The sequence below is a fragment of the Eurosta solidaginis genome, chromosome 1 (assembly GCF_040869045.1).
Source record: "Eurosta solidaginis isolate ZX-2024a chromosome 1, ASM4086904v1, whole genome shotgun sequence".
Taxonomy (NCBI): domain Eukaryota; kingdom Metazoa; phylum Arthropoda; class Insecta; order Diptera; family Tephritidae; genus Eurosta; species Eurosta solidaginis.
Genome location: NC_090319.1, coordinates 385875620 through 385900976, shown reverse-complemented (window position 1 = coordinate 385900976; position 25357 = coordinate 385875620). Strand labels below are relative to the sequence as shown.

General features: G+C 38.5%; 2 protein-coding genes across 6 annotated transcripts in view; both read left to right on the top strand.

The window, feature by feature from the left end:
• The first annotated feature begins 6898 nt into the window (after window positions 1-6898).
• LOC137241385 (transmembrane protease serine 9-like) lies at window positions 6899-16693 on the top strand. Its single transcript, XM_067768936.1, has 7 exons — window positions 6899-7039; window positions 7109-7474; window positions 13173-13467; window positions 13546-13568; window positions 15602-15811; window positions 15906-16268; window positions 16331-16693. Exons 1-7 carry the CDS (start codon window positions 6923-6925, stop codon window positions 16622-16624), a joined length of 1668 nt encoding a protein of 555 aa, XP_067625037.1. The 5' UTR covers window positions 6899-6922; the 3' UTR covers window positions 16625-16693.
• Window positions 16694-19620: 2927 nt separating this feature from the next.
• LOC137238413 (uncharacterized) overlaps window positions 19621-25357 on the top strand; it is a 189931-nt gene continuing 184194 nt past the window's right edge. Inside the window, exon 1 of one of the 5 annotated variants that reach the window (XM_067763338.1) lies at window positions 19621-19734. The gene's annotated coding sequence lies outside the window, so the exon portion shown is untranslated. The other 4 variants (XM_067763340.1, XM_067763342.1, XM_067763341.1 and 1 more) reach the window with 4 other exon arrangements.

Here is a 25357-nt window from a genome sequence, read left to right as displayed (position 1 = left end):
GTTATGCCGTTAGTTCAGATGGCGTACGACCCAGTGACGCACATGTAGAAGCAATTCGAAAATATAGGCTGCCCAGGAATCAGAAGGCGCTTAAGACGTGCTTGGGACTCTTCTCTTACTTTAGTTTATTCAAAACTTTGCAAGGATCTCTGGCCCTTTGCAAAAGTTGACATGGGAAGGTATTAAGCTCGAGTGGTCAAAAGAATCTCTGCAGGCTTTCGAAGAGCTAAAAAACAAACTGTCGGCCGCACCAGTGCTAGCTATATATGACCCAAAGAAACAGACAGAGTTGCACTGTGATGCTACAAAGGCAAACGGACAGCCGTCTGCATCCGGTTATGTATTTTTCAAAAGCTACTACGGCCGCAGAGGCGAAATACCATAGCTTTGAACTAGAGACCTTAGCCATCATATATGCACTACGTCGCTTCAGAGTCTATTTAGAGGGTATTCCGTTTAAGATAGTCACAGACTGCAATTCGCTTATGATGACTTTAAGTAAAAAACAGCTTAACCCGCGGATAGCCAGATGGGCCCTAGAACTTGAAAACTATAATTACACAATCCTGCACAGAGGTGGAGTAAACATGGCGCATGTTGATGCACTTAGCCGATGCACCGAAGCTGGTACCGCCAACACGTCCGAATCCCTTGTAGCCCTCGCCGTACATGTCGACCACTTTGGTCCATTGCCTTCCGTCAACTCAAAGCGGAAATATATCCTAGTGGTAATCGACGCATTTACTAAATTTGTCCGTCTATATCCAGTAAATTCCACAAGCACAAAAGAAGTCATAGCCTGTCTCGAGAAATACTTCAGCTACTATAGTAGACCGAAGAGGGTAATATCAGACCGCGGCTCTTGTTTTACTTCTCTCAAATTCAGCGCATACCTGTTAAAAAATAATGTATCTCATGTCAAAGTTGCCACCGCCTCGCCGCAAGCGAATGGTCAAGTAGAAAGAGTAAATAGGGCCATCAAAGCCGTTTTGAGCAAAATTACTGAGCCGGTAAATCACGCCAACTGGTCAGTCATGTTAGGACAAGCTGAATATAGCTTAAATAATACCATACACTCTACTACTGGGCACTCTCCAAGCGTGTTGCTATTCGGCGTAGAACAGAGGGGCGCTGTAGTCGATGAGCTGACAGAACATATTGAGGACAAACAAGAAGTCAACGGGACACCGAGTCTCGAGACAACTCGGGCATCAGCCCTTGCAGCTATTGAGAGGTCATAAGAATACAACTTAAGATACTTTTCCAAAAGTAGTAAGCCACCTGAGACATACGCCGAAGGTGATTTCGTAGTAATACGTAATGTCGATACAACTGTCGGAACTAATAAAAAACTTATACCGAAATACAGAGGCCCGTATGTGATCCATAAAATATTACCACATGATCGGTATGTAATTAGAGACATTGAGAATTGCCAATTAACTCAGTTACCCTATGATGGCATTGTTGAAGCTTCGCGCATTAGAAGATGGTCAGCAGACCAAAAAGAGCTTGAATAGCCCTCAGCAACACCCAGGCGACACTTCTCGCATGTATTAGGTTTAGCTAGAATAAGTACATAATATGTAAATAGAAAAACTCATAAATAATCGAGTCGATTATAGTCAGGTTGGCCGAAGCTGTAATCCACTGAAATGTGGAAGTGTCGGTTGCTATCCGAAAATTTGCGTACCAACCTTAAGAGTTGCGTTGTTACTGCCATCTATTGAGGAATAGAATAAGAAGCCCGGTAAACGCAATCATTTAGTGTAAAAGTACGGCAACCTGCATTTAAGGTAACGAATGTGGCGAACAACCAATCAGGTGTTCGCTTCTACTCTGTAAATACTGACGCTGCCCTCTGTAGGCAAAATTATGTAAGGTCTTCTAAGTGATTAAGTAGACTCACTTGTAAAAATGTGATAATGTGGCAATGCCTTTTTTCGGTAGAAAAGAAAGATTCATTAAATAAAGAGAAGTTTTAGCAAGCCTGCGCAAAAATAGAGTAGCTCCTGATATTTTATTTTAATAAAAAACATTGGAAATTAAAACTTCATAAAAAAAGCAAATGCTTTGGTCCACCGTAAAGTCCCTATCGAATCCGTCTAAGCACCATCGCCTTTGGCGATAAAGTGCTGTCGGATGCGAAAAAATGCGCGAGCGCTTTTTGCCGACAATATGTAATGCATTATACGGTCGACAAAAATTGACGGAGGGCCAACAGACACGCACATAAACATAAATTCAGCGCGTCTCCAATTACCATCACCGCCAAAGAGGTTGAGGATGCCATCGGTCATACTAAACCATCCAAAGCAGTGGGCCCAGACGGCATAGCCCTGCCGATGTTTAAAAGCCTAGGGAAAGAGGGTTTCAAATATTTAGCACATGTCTTCAACCTCTCTCTTTCTACCTTTGTCATTCACGAAAAATGGAAAATAGCCAAAGTGGTCCAGCTACTAAAGCGTGGAAAACCAGCTAACATAGGAGAGTCATATCGCCTGATATCTCTCCTATCGCCACTAACCAAGACACTGAAAGCCATTTTGCTCCCCTATTTCAGAGCAAATTTGCAGCTAGCCTGTCAGCATGGCTTTAGAAAACTCCATAGCACCACCACCGCGCTAAATGCCATTAGCACCCAGATAAATTGGGGTTTAAATCAAAACCCCCACCATAGAACAGCACTCGTTGCACTAGACCTATCAAAAGCTTTTGATACGGTCAACCATGGCACGTTACTGCAAGACCTGGAAGGGTGTACCCTCCCCCATTTCTTAAAAGGTGGATCGCAAATTATCTGGGTGGTCAGTAGGCATCGGTGCAATTTAGAAACGAAACATCAAAACCAAGAAGAATTAAAGAAGGGGTGGCACAGGGTGGTGTCCTATCCCCACTTTTGTTTAACTTCTAAATATCAAAGCTACCTTCGCCACCAGGAGTTACTATCGTTTCCTACGCCGATGACTGCACAATAATGGCCACAGGCCCATGCCCACAGATCGATGAGCTTTGCAACAGAATATACGGCTACATACCTGATCTTTCCAGTTTTTTCGCCTTGCGAAACCTGGCATTATCACCGACTCCGATCCTCCGCGACCTTATTTACGACATGGACGTCCCAAATGTCGACCATTTTGAACATCTACGTCGATAGCACTACGCTACCGACTGCCCTACAGCCCAAAATCTGGGGTGTGACATTTGATCAGGATCTACATTTTGGTGGGCATGCAGCCGCAATTGTACCGAAAATCCAGAGCCGTAATAACATCCTCAAATCTCTTGCTGGCAGTACTTGGGGAAAAGACAAAGAAACACTCATTACCACTAACAAAGCAATTGGCCAACCGATTGCATGCTACGCCTCCCCTATATGGTCGCCAAGCGTAAAAACTACTCACTGGAAGAAGCTACAGGCCTGCCAAAATACTGCTCTCAGAACACCCACGGGCTGTCCTGTTATGTCCCCAAAACACCATCTACATAATGAGGCGAGAATACTCCCCATTATTAGAAATGAGATGCTGTTGAATACCCTGAAACCTGGGCATCCCAACAGACATCTGATTGAGCCAACACCGCCCAGGGGAGAGAACTCAGCCGTATGAAGCGAAAAACACAAGCAGGTCCTCAGTGAGGTCCACAAACAGGCGTCGGACCTTTATGCCAGGAATTGCCCGGTGAATCCAGTCCTCAAAGAACAGTACCCAAAACTTGCGGAAGAGGAACGCACACTCACCAGGGAAACGCGAGTCACTCTAGCTCAGCTTCGATCTGGATACTGTAGCAGGTTAAACTCTTACCTATCCAGAATCAACCCCGACATACAAAATGTATGCCCCGCTTGCAATGCGTCCCCACATGACACCAACCATCTCTTTAATTGTAATGTGGGACCAACGCCTCTAACACCCCTCTCATTATTGTCCACCCCTGTTGAAACAGAAAGTTTCCTTGGACTCCCGTTAGAGTATATTGATGACAATTTCTGATCGGTCGCACCTATTGGATGGGGTGAAGCACTGCTACAACAACAACAACAACAACAACAACAACAACAAATTACCAACAAATTGAACATATAATAAGTCCCATAGTGAAAACGTATCGTCTTACTCGGCGAACGGAAATCGTGCTATACAAGTCACTTATCTTACATGTACTGTTGTTGTTGGTCTATTAACGATAAAGACACTTCCCGAAGGTTTTGGGGAGTGTTATCGATGTTGATGGTCCTTTACCGGATACAGATCCAGTACATTCCGGTAACTTATCACAATAAACGTACTAGCCCGACCATCTCGGTAACGATTAATATGTCCACATTAAACCTTCTAGGCCATCCCGCCCCACCCCCTAGTGCAAGGGGTCGCCAGAGCCTCGCCTGCTAAACATGTGAATCATAAATTCATATTTGTAAAAGGATTACTACGCAGCGACCGCGCTGGTTAGGCCAGCTTCTGCTGAGAAAGTATTTTCATCGGAACCCGCTTATGGAAGCAGAGGAAGAGGCCGGCCCCCACTCCGCTGGAAGGACCAGATGGAAAACGATTTAAATTCCCATGGTGTGACCAATTGGTGCAAGTTAACCCAGTGAAGAAGCGACTGGAGCGCCTTGTTGGGCAGCCGTATCGGTTTAAACGGTTAAGCACCAATTAAGTAAGTAATGGTATGGCTAAGGCGATCTGGTTTGGCATCGTTGACCAATTACATTGATTTCCCTAAGGTTGGTTGGATCAGCTGTTACATACGTATTTGGATATGGCAAGTTTGCCTGGGCCTTTAAGAACAAACGCCCATATGTTTCACATTGTTGTTGCATTTGCATGTTAAATCTCTATCCGTATCTAGTTCTCGTGTCACTGGAACACGACGATTGTTAGCATGCATCAACTCCTGTGAAAAATAAACTCGAACCCCTCGCATGGCTCGACATTGGAAGTTAAATATGCTCTGCAGGGCTGATTACCGCTGAAACAGCCTGCTTAATATCGCATATAAAGCCTTGTCTAGCGTATAGTACAAAAAGTTAAAGTTCAAAGGTCACGTATCCTGCGGCCCGGTAATTTACTATCGACCATGGTTTAGAGAAAGGCCAAATCAAGGAGAAGATTTATAGCAAGAGAACCTAGTAGCACCGCATTCTTGTCGACATAGATCGAAACCTCTTTTTTAAATCACAATAGCTCTGAAATGGTGGATCGGATAAATGACGTGTGAACTAGCGACAAAAAGTACTCGTTAGATCCATAATTATTATGATTTTTTAGAAATAGTTTGGCAGCTGCGCAGTTATCGTTTGAGTGAAAATCGTTTTCAGTCACTAATCGTAAAACGTAATACGGGCCCAGATTTTGACAGTATGCTTTAGTCTATATATGAGTTGAGCAACACCATTCATTCAGTAAGGGAAAAGTACTTCGGAACATTGAGGGCCCTGCCAGCGGCGTATGTAAGAGGGAGTTTTATTATGAGCTGCTGCCGCTGTGGTGTGGTGGTAGCGTGCTATGCCTACCACCCGGGCAAAGCCATATCAAAATTTTAGAAACAAGTTTTTCCAATTAGAAGAAAGTTTTTCTAAGACGGGTCGCCTCTCGGCAGTGATTTGGCAAGCACTCCGAGTGTATTTCTCCCATGAAAGGTTCTTACTGAAAACCCCCCTGCCTTGCAGAAGCCGTTCGGAGTCGGCATTAAATATGTAGGTCCAGTCCTGCCAATTTGTTGGACAAATTTAATAGGAGCACGACATAAATTGTAAGAGCAGCTCGGCCTAAAATCTCTTCAGAGGTTATCGCGCCTTACATTTTTTTATTATGAGCTGCATGAGTATTACGCAGAAACGAACATAATAGCTAAAGGCTTTGCTGGCTAGGTCGTGGGTTGGTGCTTCCAATATGCGTTAGGCATCGAGAAAGAGGGATGAATGGCGTGACTAACTATGCAACGTCCCCGGCGGGTTAGAATATTACCGCGGTAAGGCATGTCTGTCGTAGGAGGCTATTAAAATCTAACTGAAATGATTCCCATATCCGCAATATTCCAAAAATACCACGGGCAAAAGTACCGGGAATTCCTCCAGATTTTCCATTCGTGGCATAGTCCCTCCGTGATGATGAGTCTCAGTTGAACCTCGAGCACCTTAATGGATTACGGTAGATAACCACAGGCGCACCAAATGTGAAGAGCTTCAATGTGAACTCGTCAAGCTGACTGTAGAAGTGATTAGATTAGCTATGTATTTAACGATAGTAGCGTAGAAAGCCAGATAATCGATGCGAGCCCCCCTGTGGTTGATGACAGCGTTTCATTCTGAAGTAACGACGTCGAAACACCTCGGCTGTTTTTTTATATCACACACCTTCGCTCAAGCAATTGTTAGTATGGGTTCTGAAAAATTAAAATTATTCATTTAAAACGAAATTTCCTGTCGCAACCATGGAATTTATTAATGTTGGACTCCATAGAATTTAACTAGACGAAAGCTTTAAACCCGGTCAACCATTCTGCGTTTCTTCAAGGCTTCGAAGAAACTAAAACCCGATAGAGTTGAAAAAGTTGATCATTGGTTGGTTATCTGAAGTCCGACATCCGCTGAGCATTATTCTCATCGTCCAGCATCTAAAGCTCCTTGCACTCATGCTGTTCGTTTTCACATATCTCTTCCAACTTCGCGGCCCGATAACGAGTCCATACATCGCCTCTTGCTGCTTGGATATCGCCGTAATTATTGTACTCAGTTATCTTATCGCCTTATGTGGTGCATACTATTTAGGTATACGGCGTCAATTGCCAAAAACTAATTCTTCTTATCAAAAGGTTACTTAGAATTGATGATTTGGTTATAATAAGAAAAACAATTTACGAAACCAGTTAGTACTATGTTTGACTTCAACCTAACACTAATCCGGACAGCGAAATGTGGATTCGTTACGTGTTACTGGTTTGCTCCATACTGAGCGCTGCGTACTGCCTTCCTCAAGGACGTATTGTTAATGGCACCTTAACGTATTCGATCGAGAAATTTCCATGGCTGGTTCGTTGGGTTTTCAAAACATAAGCCATTATTTTTGGGGGATCGTAAATTATTTTCATATGCTTCAAGGTATCCCTACGTAGCTCAGGTGGTTATCATACCTGTGGTGCGAGCATCATAGCACCGCGATGGATACTCACGGCTGCTCATTGTGTTTATCATCGTATGCATAATAAAATGACCATACAATTTGCATCAACCGAACTTATCGCGAACAGCACAAATACGGCGAAAATAAAACGCGTTATTATACATGAAAAGTTTGAGGCCTGGGACATTTATCGTATCTATGATATTGCTTTGTTGGAAATATTTGGACAGCTTGTATTCAATTACAAAACTATTGCACCGGTCACGTTACCAGAACAGGACTTTGAGATTCCACAACTTGCGGATGGTGTGCCTGGTGTATTGGCTGGTTGGGGTTCGAATATAGTAAGTTTTGTTACGGCGTACAGTTGCGAGCGGAAATGATTTGCTAATTTTATTATATCGACCTATCCTAGTAGAAAGGTCGTAACCTAAACGTGTTTGTTGACAAGGACGTATCTCAGGAAAATCATTATTAAAGTCGTATCTCAGAAAGCCATTTAAAAAGATTATAGCTTAATAAACCTATTTTACTTTTTATGAATCGTTAATCAATTTCGTAAAAGTTTTGGAAAAAAATTGAGTTTAAAAAACAAGTAAGGAAGGCTAAGTTCGGGTGTAACCGAACATTACATACTCAGCTGAGAGCTTTGGACACAAAATAAGGGAAAATCACCATGTAGGAAAATGAACCTAGGAATGTGTTTGTATGACATGGGTATCAAATGGACGGTATTAAAGAGTATTTTAAAAGGGAGTGGGCCATAGTTTTATAGGTGGACGCCTTTTCGAGATATCGCCATAAAGGTGGACCAGGGGTGACTCTAGAATGTGTTTGTACGATATGGGGATCAAATTAAAGGTATTAATGAGGGTTTTAAAAGGGAGTGGCCCTTAGTTGTATATGTGAAGCGATTTCGAGATATCGACCAAAATATGGACCAGGGTGACCCAGAACATCTTCTGTTGGGTACCGCTAATTTATTTATATATGTAATATCACGAACAGTATTCCTGCCAAGATTCCAAGGGCTTTTGATTTCGCCCTGCAGAACTTTTTCAATTTCTTCTACTTAATATGGTAGGTGTCACACCCATTTTACAAAGTTTTTTCTAATGTTATATTTTGCGTCAATAAACCAATCCAATTAACAGCTTCCATCCCTTTTTTCGTATTTAGAATTATGCCATTTTTTTCATTTTTCGTAATTTTCGATATCGGTCATAGTCGGATTTCGGCCATTTTTTACACCAATACAAAGTGAGTTCAGATAAGTACGTGAACTGAGTTTAGTAAAGATATATCGATTTTTGCTCAAGTTATCGAGTGGAAGGACAGACGGTCGACTGTGTATAAAAACTGGGCGTGGCTTCAACCGATTTCGCCCATTTTGACAGAAAACAGTTATCGTCATAGAATCTATGCCCCTACCAAATTTCACAAGAATTGGTAAATTTTTTTATACTTATGGCATTAAAAGTATCATAGACAAATTAAATGAAAAAGGGCGGAGCCACGCCCATTTTGAAATTTTCTTTTATTTTTGTGTTTTGTTGCACTATATCATTACTGGTGTAGAATCTTGACATAACTTACTTATATACTGTAAAACAATTAAATTTTTTGTTAAAATTTGACTTAAAATTTTTTTTTTAAAAAGTGGGCGTGTTCTTCATCCTATTTTGCAAATTTTTTTTTAGCATATATATAGTAATAGTAGAAACGTTCTTGCCCAATTTCATCATGATATCTTCAATGACTGTCAAATTACAGCTTGCAAAACTTTTAAATTACCTTCTTTTTAAAGTGGGAGGTGCCACGCCCATTGTCCAAAATTTTACTAATTTTATATTCTGCGTCATAAGGTCCAAGATTCGTCGCTTTATCCGTCTTTGGTAATGAATTATCGCATTTTTTCGGTTTTTCGAAATTTTCGATATCGAAAAAGTGGGCGTGGCTATAGTCCGATATCGTTTATTTTAAATAGCGATCTGAGATGAGTGAGATACCTCAAAATTTACTCAAGTTATCGTGTTAACGGACAGACGGACGGATGGACGGACGAACGGACATGGCTCAATCAATTTTTTTCGATACTGATGATATTGATATATGGAAGTCTATATCTATCTAGATTCCTTTAGACGTGTACAACGAACCGTTATCCAATTAAAGTTAATATACTCTGTGCGCAAAGCACGCTGAGTATAAAAATATATAATTCCTGTTAGAGGGCTTTGTCGGACTAAATCCCATTAGAATACAGATCTGAATTCTCAAAAAGCCTTCTAAAAATTCAAAAGAATAAGTAAGGAAGGTTAAGTTCGGGTGTAACCGAACATTACATACTCAGTTGAGAGCTATGGTGACAACATAAGGGAAAATAACCATGTAGGAAAATGAACCGAGGGAAACCCTGGAATGTGTTTGTATGACATGTGTACCAAATGAAAGGCATTAAAGAGTATTTTATGAGGGAGTGCACCATAGTTCTATAGGTGGACGCCATTTAGGGATATAGCCATAAAGGTGGATCAGGGTTGACTCTAGAATGCGTTTGTACGATATGGGTATCAAATGAAAGGTATTAATGAGTATTTTAAAATGGCGTGGACCTAAGTTCTATAGATGGACGCCTTTTCGAGATATCGCCGTAAAGATGGACCAGGGGTGACTCTAGAATGCGTTTGCACAATATGGGCATCAAACGAAAGGTGTTAATGAGTATTTTAAAAGGGAGTGGGCCGTAGTTCTATAGGTGGACGCCGTTTCGAGATATCGTCATAAAGGTGGACCAGGGGTGACTCTAGAATGCGTTTGTATGATATGGGTATCAAATGAAAGGTGTTAATGAGTATTTTAAAAGGGAGTAATCTTTATTTCCATAGGTGAACGCCGTTTCGAGATATCGCCATAAAGGTGGACCAGGGGTGACCCTAGAATTTGTTTGTACAATATGGGTATCAAAAGAAAGGTGTTAATGAGTATTTTAAAAGGGAGTGGGCCTTAGTTCTATAGGTGGATGCCGTTTCGAAATATCGCCATAAAAGTGGACCAGGGGTGACTCTAGAATGTGTTTGTACGATATGGATATCAAATTAAAGGTATTAATGAGTATTTTAAAAGGGAGTAATCCTTAGTTCCATAGGTGGACGCCGTTTCGAGATATCGCCATAAAGGTGGACCAGGGGTGACCCTAGAATTTGTTTGTACAATATGGGTATCAAAAGAAAGGTGTTAATGAGTATTTTAAAAGGGAGTAATCCTTAGTTCCATAGGTGGACGCCGTTTCGAGATATCGCCATAAAGGTGGACCAGGGGTGACCCTAGAATTTGTTTGTACAATATGGGTATCAAAAGAAAGGTGTTAATGAGTATTTTAAAAGGGTGTGGGGCTTAGTTCTATAGGTGGACACCTTTTCGGAATATCGCCACAAAGGTGGACCAGGGGTGACTCTAGAATGTGTTTGTACGATATGGGTATCAAATTAAAGGTATTAATGAGGGTTTTTAAAGGGAGTGGTGGTTGTTGTATAGGTGGTCGCATTTTCGAGATATCGCCATAAAGGTGGACCAGGGGTGACCCTAGAATTTGTTTGTACAATATGGGCATCAAAAGAAAGGTGATAATGAGTATTTTAAAAGGGAGTATTCCTTAGTTCCATAGGTGGACGCCGTTTCGAGATATCGCCATAAAGGTGGAGCAGGGGTGACCCTAGAATTTGTTTGTACAATATGGGTATCAAAAGAAAGGTGTTAATGAGTATTTTAAAAGGGTGTGGGGCTTAGTTCTATAGGTGGACACCTTTTCGGAATATCGCCACAAAGGTGGACCAGGGGTGACTCTAGAATGTGTTTGTACGATATGGGTATCAAATTAAAGGTATTAATGAGGGTTTTTAAAGGGAGTGGTGGTTGTTGTATAGGTGGTCGCATTTTCGAAATATCGCCATAAAGGTGGACCAGGGGTGACCCTAGAATTTGTTTGTACAATATGGGCATCAAAAGAAAGGTGATAATGAGTATTTTAAAAGGGAGTATTCCTTAGTTCCATAGGTGGACGCCGTTTCGAGATATCGCCATAAAGGTGGAGCAGGGGTGACCCTAGAATTTGTTTGTACAATATGGGTATCAAAAGAAAGGTGTTAATGAGTATTTTAAAAGGGTGTAGGGCATAGTTCTATAGGTGGACGCCTTTTCGAGATATCGCCATAAAGGTGGACCAGGGGTGACTCTAGAATGAGTTTGTACGATATGGGTATCAAATAAAGGTATTAATGAGAGTTTTAAAATGGAGTGGTGGTAGTTGTATATGTGAAGGCGTTTTCCAGATATCGACCAAAATGTGGACTAGGGTGACCCAGAACATTATCGGTTGGATACCGCTAATTTATTTATATATGTAATACCTGGCAAGATTTTAAGGGTGTTTTATTTCGCCCTGCAGAACTTTTTCATTTTCTTCTACTTAATATGGTAGGTGTCACAACCATTTTATAAAGTTTTTTCTAAAGTTATATTTCGCGTCAATAAAACAATCCAATTACCTTACCATGTTTCACCCCTTTTTTCGTATTTGGTATACATTTATGGCATTTTTTTCATTTTTCGCAATTTTCGATATCGAAAAAGTGGGCGTGGTCATAGTCCGATATCGTTCATTTTTCATACCAAGGTAAAGTGGGTTCAGATAAGTACGTTAACTGAGTTTAGTAAAGATATATCGATTTTTGCTCAAGTTATCGTGTTAACGGCCATGCGGAAGGACAGACGGACGACTGTGTATAAAAACTGGGCGTGGCATCAACCGATTTCGCCCATTTTCACAGAAAACAGTTAAAGCCATAAAATCTATGCCCCTACCAAATTTCAAAAGGATTGGTTAATTTTTGTTCGATTTATGGCATTAAAAGTATCCTAGACAAATTAAATGAAAAAGGGCGGAGCCACGCCCATTTTTAAATTTTCTTTTATTTTTGTATTTTGTTGCACCATATCATTACTGGAGTTGAATCTTGACATAATTTACTTATATACTGTAAAGATATTAAATTTTTTGTTAAAATTTGACTTTAAAAAATTTTTTTTTTTAAAAGTGGGCGTGGTCCTTCTCCGATTTTGCTAATTTTTATTAAGCGTACATACAGTAATAAGGGTAACGTTCCTGCCAAATTACATCATGATATCTTCAACGACTGCCAAATTACAGCTTGCAAAAGTTTTAAATTACCTTCTTTAAAAAGTGGGCGGTGCCACGCCCATTGTCCAAAATTTTACTAATTTTATATTTTGCGTCATAAGTTCAACTCATCTACCAAGTTTCGTCGCTTTATCTGTCTTTTGTAATGAATTATCGCACTTTTTCGATTTTTCGAAATTTTCGATATCGAAAAAGTGGGCGTGGTTATAGTCCGATATCGTTCATTTTAAATAGCGATCTGAGATGAGTGCTCAGGAACCTACATACCAAATTTCATCAAGATACCTCAAAATTTACTCAAGTTATCGTGTTAACGGACGGACGGACGGACGGACGGACGGACGGACATGGCTCAATCAAATTTTTTTTTGATCCTGATTATTTTGATATATGGAAGTCTATATCTATCTCGATTCCTTTATATATGTACAACCAACCGTTATCCAATTAAACTTAATATACTCTGTGAGCTCTGCTCAACTGAGTATAAAAATTTAGAAAAATTTCGCGGTTAAATAGAGGCGCATCCTAACATTTGTTACGTCCAGTATTGAAAAAGTGAACGTGCTTGCAACCCGTGTACCAAACTTGGTAATGATATCTAAATTTTTATTCAAGTCAATTTGGAAGTTTTTATAGGTATACATACATATCTCGATTTCTTAGACAATCACAAACCAACGTTATGCGCTTAAAGTTATAATACCCTGTGCATAAACACAGTGGGGTATAAAATGTGGAAAATATCTGACAAAATATGCAAATCATTTTTGATACTAGTTTCTTACACGCAGGTGTACATATATATGTAAATATATTGAATATACGATTATGCTTTCTAGACTGGTGGACCCGTGCAAACAATGCTGCATGAAATCGACTTAAAACTCTACTCAGATAAGGAATGTATGGAACGTCACGAAAATAAAACAGATGCAGATAATATTTGTGCTGGTGCTGATGAGGGTTGGAGGGGTCAGTGTTTTGGTGATTCAGGCAGCCCGGTAATTTACGAGGGCCACGTACAGCTGGGACTTGCTTCTTGGAGTGTTAAGCCTTGCATGATACCACCTTATCCGGGAGTATTGACTAAAGTTTCACGTTACATTAATTGGATTAAAGAAAAATGCGATTCATGTATTTGAATACACTGCTTCTACTAAATAAAATCCTTCACATAACTGTGTCAGTTCTCTGTTGCAATTTCACCATAAGCTGCATTTAGGCAGTTTATGACGGTTAGCACTCAACTAACCGAAATATGTAGCCAAGGTGTGAGCACCAATACTCGTTGTTAACAAATATACGATAACACACTGATAACAAATCGATAACACTGCGATAAGAAATCGAAAATTTCGTTACAAAATGGATATATTTTTGTTAAAAAAACGATAACAAGTTGGTAAGTTTTCCATAGCAAATCGATAAATTTTTGATCAAATCAATATTTTTCTATAAAAAATTTAAGAAAAGAGCGAAAACTTTTCGATTAGAAATTGATAATACGCTAATAACAAATCGTTAACTTTTTAATAAAAAGTCGATAATACCTCAATAAAAAATTGGTAATACATCAATTAAAAACCGAAAAATTGTCGATAAACATCGATAAATTTAATCTTCGATGACTTTCGATAAATTACCGGTAAGTTTTTGATAGTAAATCAGTAACGTTTTGGTAACAAATCGAAAGTTTTTCCGAACATATTGGTATTTTTCGATTATTTTCTGTAGCATATCGATTATCTTTTTATAAATAATCGATAACAAATCATAACTCATCGATAACCTTTGCTGTCGATAGCACAAATATAACACTTCAATAACAAATCGAGAGTTTGCTGACACCTCGTCGATAACACACTTATGACAAATCTTTCTTTACTTTCTTTGTTTTGCCTTGTGTTCCCACATTATGCTGAAGTGTAGTAACTAAATTTACGCCTACATTATCTACTCCCTCTACAGCATACCAATACCACACACTATATGCTAAGGCCATACCAATTACAAAGATTACGCTTACGCGCTTCCGAAGGCAGCCAGTTCTATGTACCGGAGCGACTCGGAATTTTTCTCGGCCAAGGGGCTGTCATATCAGTGTAACCCCATTTAAACTCCCAGCAGATCCTTGCAGCGGGAATGCTTCATATTCTCCTTTTCCGGGAAGGAGTAAACCTATACCCGGGGTCACAACCTGATGCTGGACCAGAGAAATGTTTTTGCTGCGTGTGCCGGAAACGAAAAAAATAATGCTATAGCAACAACAACAACTACGCTTACGCTTACCCTTTACACCTTACGCCTACATTCAGAATTCTGCCCATTCCATATGGATATCAAACGAATGGTAATTAAAAAGTATTTAAAAAAAATGGTTACACCACGTTTACACATGCCTTAATCCACAATAAATCGCCAATAGATAATCTACGCATTTAGATATGCTCCATCCCTGGGGCCTACATAAATTATTTTCCGTCAAGTTTTTACGTTTCCCTTTTATTTAGTTCTTCTAATTAGAAATTACACTCTAGAGGTGAAACTTTTTCTATGAAAAAAACCTCATCTCTAAATTTGTTCATAATTAACGATTATCGAAGGGAAAAATTCTAAAATTCTAAAAATTCTAGTTATATAATTAACGATTAGGAGTTAAGTATGAAAATGAAGATAATCTCATTATATATAAACTAGGTCTTATTCTGGCTGTTATCTATTCGAGATTGTTTTCGAAATAATTTTGTGAATATTTCAGAATCGTTTCGCTACTATCCATCACTTCAGAACTATAACGGGATCAATTGGGGATTGTTTTCGTGATCTTTTCGCGGCTATTTAATGCTCGTTCTAGAACCGTTCCGGGATTGCTTTCGGGACTAGTTCGGTACAATATTTGGACTAGTTCGGGCTAACTTCAGAACCATTTCAGGACCAATTTCGAACCAAATCTGGATCATTAAGTTATAATTTGGGGACTATTTCGGAATCATTTCTAAACCTCTTCAGCGTTGTTGCAACAAAAACCATCGGGCAAAATATACAACCAATTTATGCATGCATTTTTCCCCTCATACCATGGTACACGTGAAACTTCAAATGAAATTTGTAAGCAAAAATTGTATTCAACGAAACAAAGCCGTGGCGTTCGATTAGATTAAAGCGTACAGATCCATTATGATTTATTAATTCATATTAATCGAAAAAAAACGCAATCTTATCCTAATCGAAATACATTTTAGTCTCTTTTTATGGGCATTCAGATTAGATTAATCGTCATGCAAATAAAACGGTTCACATTAACTTGGAGTTGGCACAGTTTTTAATTGAATTTTATAAAAATTGCACGAACTTCACGATGTTCAAGCGCTTCGTTATTACGTGTTTTTTTGCGATGCTCTTTGAAGCAGTTTCCTGCTTTCCTGATGGACGTATAGTCAATGGAACCTCGACAGTAATTGAGAAATATCCTTTCTTGGTATGTGAAATGAAATTGAGAAAAAAAGATGATTGTAAGATTAATTAAGGCTTCATTTCTTCGTCATCTTGTTCTTCTTTATTGTTTATCAAAGGTATCCCTACGCAGCAGAACTGGTTCACATTCATGCGGTGCTACCATCATTGCACCACGCTGGATACTAACTGCAGCTCACTGCGTTATCGGAAAGATACCAAGTGAAATGAGCCTACAATTTGCCTCGACGGAGGTTAGTGCCAAAAGTGACAATGTTTTGAAAGTGAAGCGCTATACCATGCACGAGGATTATAGACCAAATGATGCTCATGCCAATGATATCGCCCTAATAGAATTATATGGTCAGTTAGTTTATAATTACAAAACTATTGCACCCGTTACTTTGCCCGAGCCGAATTTCGAAATACCGCAAGTGACTGAAGGTGTACCAGGCGTTTTAGCTGGTTGGGGTCGCTTAGAAGTAAACCACTGACTTTGCTTCATTGCTTTTTTTTTTTACTATTTACCTTGTTTTTTCTTAAGACCGGTGGGACATTGCCAAAAATTTTGCAAGAAGTCGATTTGAAAATTTACTCGGATGCGGAATGCAATGATCGTCATGGAGGTGTGACAACCACAGATCATATTTGTAGTGGCATTGATGAAGGCGGTAAAGGACAATGCAATGGTGATTCGGGTGGACCATTACTTTACAATGGTTCCTTGCAAGTGGGTATAGTATCCTGGAGTAAAAAGCCATGCACGATATATCCATATCCAGGTGTTTTTACAAAAGTTTCGCATTACATAAAATGGATTAGAAAAAATATGAACTAACATATTTTGGTCGTATTTTTAAACTGTTATATAAATAAATGTTAAAAAATTAAGTGAAGCAATATAAAATAGGACAACTTTTACTAAGTTTGTCAGCTGCTTAAAACTAGGTATCAACAAGAAAATTTATCTGTGCTGCAGCGTCCTCGTACAATCGCATAACATAACCTAGCCCGATCATATATGCAAAATGCTCATACAACTCATAATTAAACTTTTACTTTGCGCCCGAAAACTCCAGGGACCATACCATCTTCCCATGCCACCGTTCACGATTCCGAACCAGATATTATATGAGAGTTATAGATCGTGATTTATGCTCGTCGAGAGATGACTTTCCTTTTTAATAGCCTATTTAGCACTTGCCAATGCTGGTCTTCATATGTGACCCGGCCTATGAAAAGGTGGCTTATGACTCAAAAAAAAAAAAAAAAAAAAGCTAATACTACTAAGAAACTGAAGAAATGCATGGTTTATCTTTAACAGCTGTTTCTCGCAATTTCTTTTTTGAGTCATAAGCCACCTTTTCATAGGCCGGGTCACATATCTAAGCGAAGTCATTCAGACCTTCGAATTTGTATCAGTGACGTGACTGCAAAAATGCGAATGCTTCATTGTACAATGGGTATGTGTGACGTTTTTATGAATCATTTTAGCACTCCTATAGTGTAAAAATATCTGTGGACTTTGCAACTGTGTGATTATATAGGTAATTCCTAATCACTTACATAGGTTCGTTATCAGTGGAACTTTAAAAATATTGTAATAGTTTTTGCTAATTTAGGAATAAAATAAAGATTTATATCTTATCGCGCTTAAAATACATAGTACAAAAAATGTAGGAAAATTTAATTACATTAAATTAACGCTAATTTCGATAATTTAGTTTACACTATCTTTTTATTATCACTTTTATATTAGGTCGCTTTTTTTTGTTTTACGAATATTTTCCAAAAAAGTGAATTACCAACTTGATAACGTTTTTAAAATTAGATCTTCCTGGGTTTTAAGTCTCTAGATTTGAATTATGAACCATAGCATATGACGAAATATTAAAAAAATAGCTCATTCAGAAACCGATCGACTTTTGCGATCAAATTGTAAATACCTTTGGTTTCGGCTAGAAACTTGAAGGCTGAGACGTAGTTGTAATCCTGAAAAATTCCAACAGGTGTAGCATGAATTGCCTTGAAGTATTACAAGGGAGCCATCGGTATGATTTTCAACCTGATACCCTTCTACGGGATGCTGATCTGGTGGAACGCAATGGTCAAAGCAACGTTTACTTATGTAAGTCTTGCTCACCATAAAATATACAGCACTGGTTGATATCAGAGGCACGGCTGTCGATCTCCGAGATATGTCTTAGAGGATTTTTTGACTTGGAAACTCCAGCATTCTTAAAAACATCGACTTTATCATAGACAGAGCATATTATTGTGCGTCGACAATTTCTCTCTGTGCAATCTTGACCTCATTCACTCCCATTATAGAGGACTGTGAAGAGGGTCTTATAAGAGGCAGTGGAAGCCTAAACTGGTTACGGGGTTTTCGGAGTTTTAAGCGGTGGCTCGTGAGTGGGTTTCTATCATGAGTTTTATGTAAGCTCAAGTTTAAGTTGCGCGATCACTATACCGTACTCCTTGCAAAAGTCGGGAGTGCTTAAAGATGCGGTGGATCGAATAATATCCAGTGTTCCTGAAGTTAGAGAATCTACCTTCAACTCGGACATTCTTGAGGTCGAACGCAGTGGGACCGAGGATGGTGTGGGAACGCCTGACCTAGCTTGCGATTGCCTCGAGTTATGTTAAGATTAAAAACATCTGGGTTTCAAAACATAGTAATTAACTGGGCATCTTGGCCGTGACGGGTAAAATCGTACCGGATATGGCGGGTTGCAGACAGCTTGAAGTTCCGTTGGTTTCCTGCAGTTTGTTTCTGTTCACATTGGCCTTGAGTCAGCTAAGCAAACGCCGGTCAGACATCGTTCTTGCATGCTAATGAGATCTTTCTGGGTAGAGGTGGATGACAAGCTGACTGACAAAGTTGGATGACTGAAATAATTGGGTGCATTAATTCATCCTTGTTGGTTGAAGTTCTGACGTGTGTATGTCCAAAGTTAGTACAAACGGTACTGCTCAGTATACGTGTAAACTATTCCTGTTTCAGTTGCATGGAAGATAATGAGGTTAAAACATCGACTCACTACATGCTTTACTGTGCAGTTTCTCCCCGAATTTGGTGAAATTATTTTCGTCTCTACATACCCGAATAATGTTTCAATTGGAGAAATCAGTCATATTCGAAACAATATTGTCGCTACGCAATTATTCTCTTAAGTAATTATAGCTAACGTCAGCTTTGTTTTATGTGGTATCAAAACGGCCCTTCATGCACTCCAAGTAAGCTTCTTCTACCCGGGTAACTACAGTACAACTCAAGCTCATAAAACCTTTATAGTTGAAAACAAACTTAGAGCTCAATACTTACATATTCAATTTTGGTTTCCAAGGCGTACTTAAAATGACAAATAAAATATGCAGAGAGATTTAAAGAGCACGTTATACAAATGCTTCAAAAGAGCCAAAGCGACTAAGAGTTCAACATACATAATTATTTCAAAACCGAACACAAAAAATATTTAAAAATATATATCTACATATGTATATCCTTAAATTATACTAACCGTGCTTTGTAACTTTAAATACACACACTTACAAAGTTTAAGCGCCTAAAGTAGTGCTACACATTTTCGAAAACACATACACACATAAGGCACCACCGCTATTATTGCTTTGGCCTAACATTCCTTTTTCCAATTTCCAAATCAAACTGTTATACGACGCGTTACACACAGTGCATCTCAAATTGTGCATAGGAGAGTCTGGCATCACGTAGTTGGAGCGCCAACTCTCCGCGACATTGCACGTGCTTCCTTCGTTTTGTGTTTTGATTGGAGGTCCATGCAGCTGCACAACACAAATCACTAACGTGCACGATCTTGACGCGAGCGGTTGTACGTAGCGGTTTAACGACGATAACATAATACATATACATATATGTAAAAGTAGTAAAAATACAACAAATAAGAAGTTGTATGTAAAAGTGAGGTAAAAAGGAATGGATGTGGAAAAAATTTTTGAATGTGAAGCAGAAGAATGTATAAAAAAGAAATACGAGTGAAAGTGCAGGATATTTTGAATTGAAAAGTTCGTTAGAGATTGAAGCAAATGATTATATGCATTTTATGTATTTACATATGTACATATATGTAAAGCAAGTGCATGCGACTTTTTTTGTTTTTTAATTTTTGCATTAAAAATTGAAAAAATTATGAAAACAACACAAAAGTGCAGTTGATATTTAGATTGTACTGTAAATTGAAAAAAAACAAGTGAAAACATTTTTTTTCATAAAAAATGAGGAATAATAACAAAAGAAAAATAATAATAAAAAGTCCTGAAATAGTTTAATGAATTTTTAAGACGAAAACGGACATACATACATTGAAAAGCACGCAGTGAAATTGTAAAATTATTTATGTAACGATTGTATTAATAAGTGAAAAAAATGTGATACAAACGAGAAAAAAGTAAAATACTTAACCAGCAAACAATTTCAATTAAAAAAGCCATCAAATGGAAATTTCAACGACACAATTTAATTGAATTAGGCACTGCATTTGAAAAAAAAAAAAAAAAAAAAAACACACTGCAAATGAATGACAGCAATGAAGGTTTTTGAAATTAACCATGCATAGTCTCATTCATAGTTGTTATTGTTGTTCCGTTTATTTTGCATTACCTACTTTCGATGTCACCCTCTTAATAACTTTGTGAGTGTGTTCAAGTGATGATTTTGCAAACATGTGCTTGACGCGTTGCACAAATAATTGCAGCTGCAATCAGCGACGGTAGCCGTAATTGTAAATTTTCTACTACCGTCGCTATTTAATTACGTGCAGTGCTTTAACAGCTTTAATAACGGCGGCACTCCACAGAATAATATTCATACATACATTTATCATTGCTAAACCTAAACATACTTCTTCAACAGCAGGTAGCTTGGATGATTGCGCTGAATTCTACAGACGAACTGGCTATAAAGTGCCATGCATTAAAATTCGTTTCCTTCAATTTTCGTCTTACCTTCTGTTCTTATTCTCTCAACAGTTATTTGCACCAATTACAATTTCATTTGTGTGCAAGGGTTTGTTTCTAGTTGCGCTATTTATTTGTCTTTGCAAATGCCTTTGTTTCCTCAACGGTTTCCCTATTGTCAATTTCTTTTTATTTTTCTATTTTTTGGTTCTGTTTTTTATGCTTCAAGAAGGAATTCCTTTCCCCACATGTATTGTATTTGAATTTAGTATGATATCCACCTGCGTGTATCATGGTTTTGCCCAGAGTCTGGTCGAACGTTCGGTTTCGGCTTACCGATTAATTGATTACATTAGTACGTTACGATAAATATCGCCTTTGGCTAAAAAAAAGCATCCAAATTTGGCATAAGCCGCACATTTTTGCTTAACTTATAAATTTTACGAAAGTTTTGCGAAAATAGTGATTGAAACGCATTTATTGTGAATGCTAGAAAGATATAAGAATTGTCTTCTTTACTGTCCAAAGTTTTTCACAGTTTACCAAAAAAAGTGTTTCGTGTGCTGTATGGAAAATAACAGAAATAAAATAATTAAAAAAAATTTAAGTTAAACGGTTTTATTGAAAACAATACTTACATGAAGTAATACTAATACTAAAAGCTAGAAAATAATTAGGTAGGTCCTAGGTACCAGTCATCACACTCCTCATCAATCTAGGGCATTGATCAGACAATTAACTCAAGGCGTACGAAGCGTCAAATTTCTATTGATAGTCATTAGTAAGACCAACTGAACCTTAATAAGGTTATGCTACGCCCAAGGTGGGCACAATATACCAATGGACGCAGTGCGATCCTCAATTAATTATCTATGCCTCACATTTTTAGAAATTTCACGCGCCCAACACTTTTATTTAATTGTCTGATCAACGCCTCAGATTGATGAGCAGTGTGATGACTAGTACCTAGGACGACCTACCTAATTATTTTCTAGCTTTTAGTATTATTATTACTTCATGTAAGTATTGTTTTCAATAAAACCGTTTATCTTAAAAAATTTTTTTTTAATTATTTTATTTTCAAGTTTTTAGTCTTTATTTAATTGCCTACTATTTCTCATTCTATTTAGTTCATTTAGTGACTCATTATTACAAGGACTCTTTCCTGACAATTTGTTACAAGTCTAAGTCCTCAATACATAATCCTTCCAACGGCTTTACTCGACTCTGTGCCAAGTATGCTTGTCCCTCCTTAAACTCCAAAATATTTTGATATCACTTCTACCGGACTGTATGGAATATTTGTTCCAAATGTGAGTCAAATCGGACCACAAATACGAGTTTTTTAATACCTCGATCCTTGCCACACCTAGCCGGATTTCTTTTCATGAAGTGATTTCTATTTATGTATGTAATATGTGTTCCAAATATGAGCCTAATTGGACCACAAATACGATTATTTTAAATATTTCGATCCATACGCCACCTATCGGAGTTTATTTTCATTGTAAATTTTAATTACAAAATTCGTTCACGACGGCCGTGCAGCCTGTCAAGTTAAGCTAAATAAAACCGTCAAAAAAGTCGTTTTGCGGAAGCGCTTATGATTTTGAGGATGACAATGCGATTTTGCTGCCGTCCATAGCAAAAAGGCAGTAAAGTGTAAAAAGTAAAATCAGAGAAATATGAAATGCCAGTTTGAAGTTTTATTTAATCAAATAAATAATTTTAATTGCTATAGAATAAAAATTAATGAATATGTCCTATTAAATGACTTTATTGAGAGCCATTATCATGTGCTTCTGGTACAAAATTCTTTCCGGAGCCCGAAATGAAACGCGCACTGCCTTCATGTCTTGTAAATCTAAAAGCAGTAAATTATATTTTACTGCGTGAAAGCGATATTTTTGTGTAGAAAAGAAAACTTTATACTTGTATGTTTGTATGTATGTAACAACAAATAAAGATTAATAAAACAAGAAAGGAAGTCTTAGTTCCGGTGTAACCGAACATTACATACTCAGCTGCCAAACTACAGTTTCCAAAGCTTCTAAATTAACTTTTAAAAGTGGGCGGCACCACGCCCATTGTCAAAAATTTTACTAGTTTTCTATTCTGGGTCATACGGTCAACCCAGCTACCACGTTTCATGGCCTTATCCGTCTTTGGTAATGAATTATCGCAGTTTTTCGGTTTCGAAAAAGTGGGCGTGGTTATAGTCCGATTTCGTTCATTTTAAATAGCGATCTGAGATGAGTGCCCAGGAACTTACATACCAAATTTCATTAAGATACCTAAAAATTTAATCAAGTTATCGTGTTAACGGACAGACGGACGAACGGACGGACGGACGGACATGGCTAAATGGACTTCTTTTTTCGCCCAGATCATTTTGATATATAGAAGCCTATATCTATCTCGATTAGTTTATGCCGTTACGGGGTATCGTTATGCGAACAAAATTAATATACTGTGTGAGCTCTGCTCAGCTGAGTATAAAAATATGTTGTATACACGCACCGGTACCCGTATTATTAATTGGTTCGGGATTGTTTTCAAATTTAAAACTGCCATTCCGTTGCCGTTCCTACATAGTAAATGCCTCTCATAAATTTGCTTGTCATTGGTAAAGCTGAAATCAAAAATTTCAAATCGGGCGCGATACCTCCGAGGAGTCGTAGTCTGGGATTCTCTTCTAATTTGCATTATGTTACCATTAATTTACACAATGACATATATTTCAAAGTTCAGTTTCCAAAAATATTTTGTCACTGTACGAAATTGAAGAAAGCAACATTTATTCCTGAATTGAAAACCAGTCCGAACCTAACTTTTTTATACTGGTCCCAAAGTTATGTACAAAAACTGTTCCTTCAGATAGAAAATGGAGTAATGTGAGAAGGTTTTTTGCATAAAGCAACTTTGAAAAGGTTTGATATGTATGAGTCTTCTTGAGCTTTTTTATGAGTATGTTTTCAAAAAGTATCTTACATAATTAAATTCAAGCATTTTGATAAAAAAGAAGACTTTCAGCCATGGCTCAATTATATGGCTCATCTCATCAGCAGATTTTATTTTTTTCATTTCACTGGTATAGGGATTGTCAGAAGGAGATGGAAAACGAAAAATGTAACTAACACATTGATAATTATTTACTGCCGTAGTGCTAATTTTTTTATAAAAAAGTAAAGTAAAAGTAAGTCACTTTAAGTTATTTTTTTAGTAAATGCATATAATTTAATGAATTTACTTTCCTGCAACACGCAAGAATTGCAAAGTTTTATGTTTTATATCCATATATATTATAATATTTATAATTTCTCATAATGCGAAAGAACTTAGTAAGAAAATTATTTCTTGTTGTATTACCTGGCTCGCTTGATGTCAGTTATCCCGAAGCAGGAATAGCTGGCGTGACACCAATTACTGATGATGATTATGTACGAGGGCTAATCGCAGCCTTGTTATGGAATACAATTTTACCATCTAGGCAAGATGATCCTAAATAAGGGATATAAACCAACGCATCAGATTGCTTGTGGATGAACACAAGCGGCCGAAATGGGAGGAGCACCTAAGCGGTTGTAACCTCTCTGCCGGTGTAGGTAAGCTTTGGTCCAACATAAAGTCCCTATCGAATCCGACTAAGCACAATGACAAAATTTCCATCGCCTTTGGCGATGAAGTGCTGTCGGATGCGAAAAAATGCGCGAGTGCTTTCTGCCGACAATATATAATGCATTCTGCTGTCGACAAAGATAGACGGAGGGCCAACAGACACGCACATAAACATAAATTCAGCGCATCTCCAATTACCATCACCACCAAAGAGGTTGAGGATGCCATCGGTCATGCTAAACCATCGAAAGCAGTGGGCCCAGACGGCATAGCCATGCCGATGCTTAAAAGCCTAGGGAAAGAGGGTTTCAAATATTTAGCACATGTCTTCAACCTGTCTCTTTCCACCTTTGTCAAATCCGAAAAATTAAAAATGGCCAAGGTGGTCCCGCTACTAAAGCCTGGGAAACCAGCTAACGTAGGAGAGTCATTTCGCTCGATATCTTCCCTATCGCCAGTAGCCAAGACGCTTGAAGCCATTTTGCTCCCCTACTTCAAAGCAAATTTGCAGCTAGCCTGTCATCAGCATGGCTTCAGAAAACTTCATAGCACCACCACCGCGCTAAATGCCATTAGCACCCAAATAAATTGCCCACCATAGAGCAGTACTCGTTGCGCTAGACCTATCAAAAGCTTTTGATACGGTCAACCATGGCACATTACTGCAAGACCTGGAAGGGTCTACCCTTCCCCCGTGCCTTAAAAGGTGGACCGCAAATTATCTGGGTGGCCGGCAGGCATCGGTGCAATTTAGAAACGAAACATCAAAACCAAGAAGAGTTAAACAAGGGGTGCCACAAGGTGGTGTCCTATCCCCACTTTTGTTTAACTTCTACATATCAAAGCTACCTTCGCCACCAGAAGGAGTTACTATCGTCTCCTACGCCGATGACTGTACAATAATGGCCACAGGCCCAAGCCCACAGATCGATGAGCTTTGCAACAGAATAAACGGTCACGAAATCCTCCGTGACCTTATTTACAACATGGACGTCCCAAATGTCGACCATTTTGA

Bases quoted from the DNA above. Each gene is read 5' to 3' on its own strand.
- LOC137241385 (XM_067768936.1), top strand. From the start codon at position 6,923: ATGTGGATTCGTTACGTGTTACTGGTTTGCTCCATACTGAGCGCTGCG. The intron at 13,468-13,545 runs GTATTTGAATAC...TTTCACCATAAG, and splicing joins TAAAGAAAAATGCGATTCAT to CTGCATTTAGGCAGTTTATG. The intron at 13,569-15,601 runs GTTAGCACTCAA...CATTCAGATTAG, and splicing joins CATTTAGGCAGTTTATGACG to ATTAATCGTCATGCAAATAA.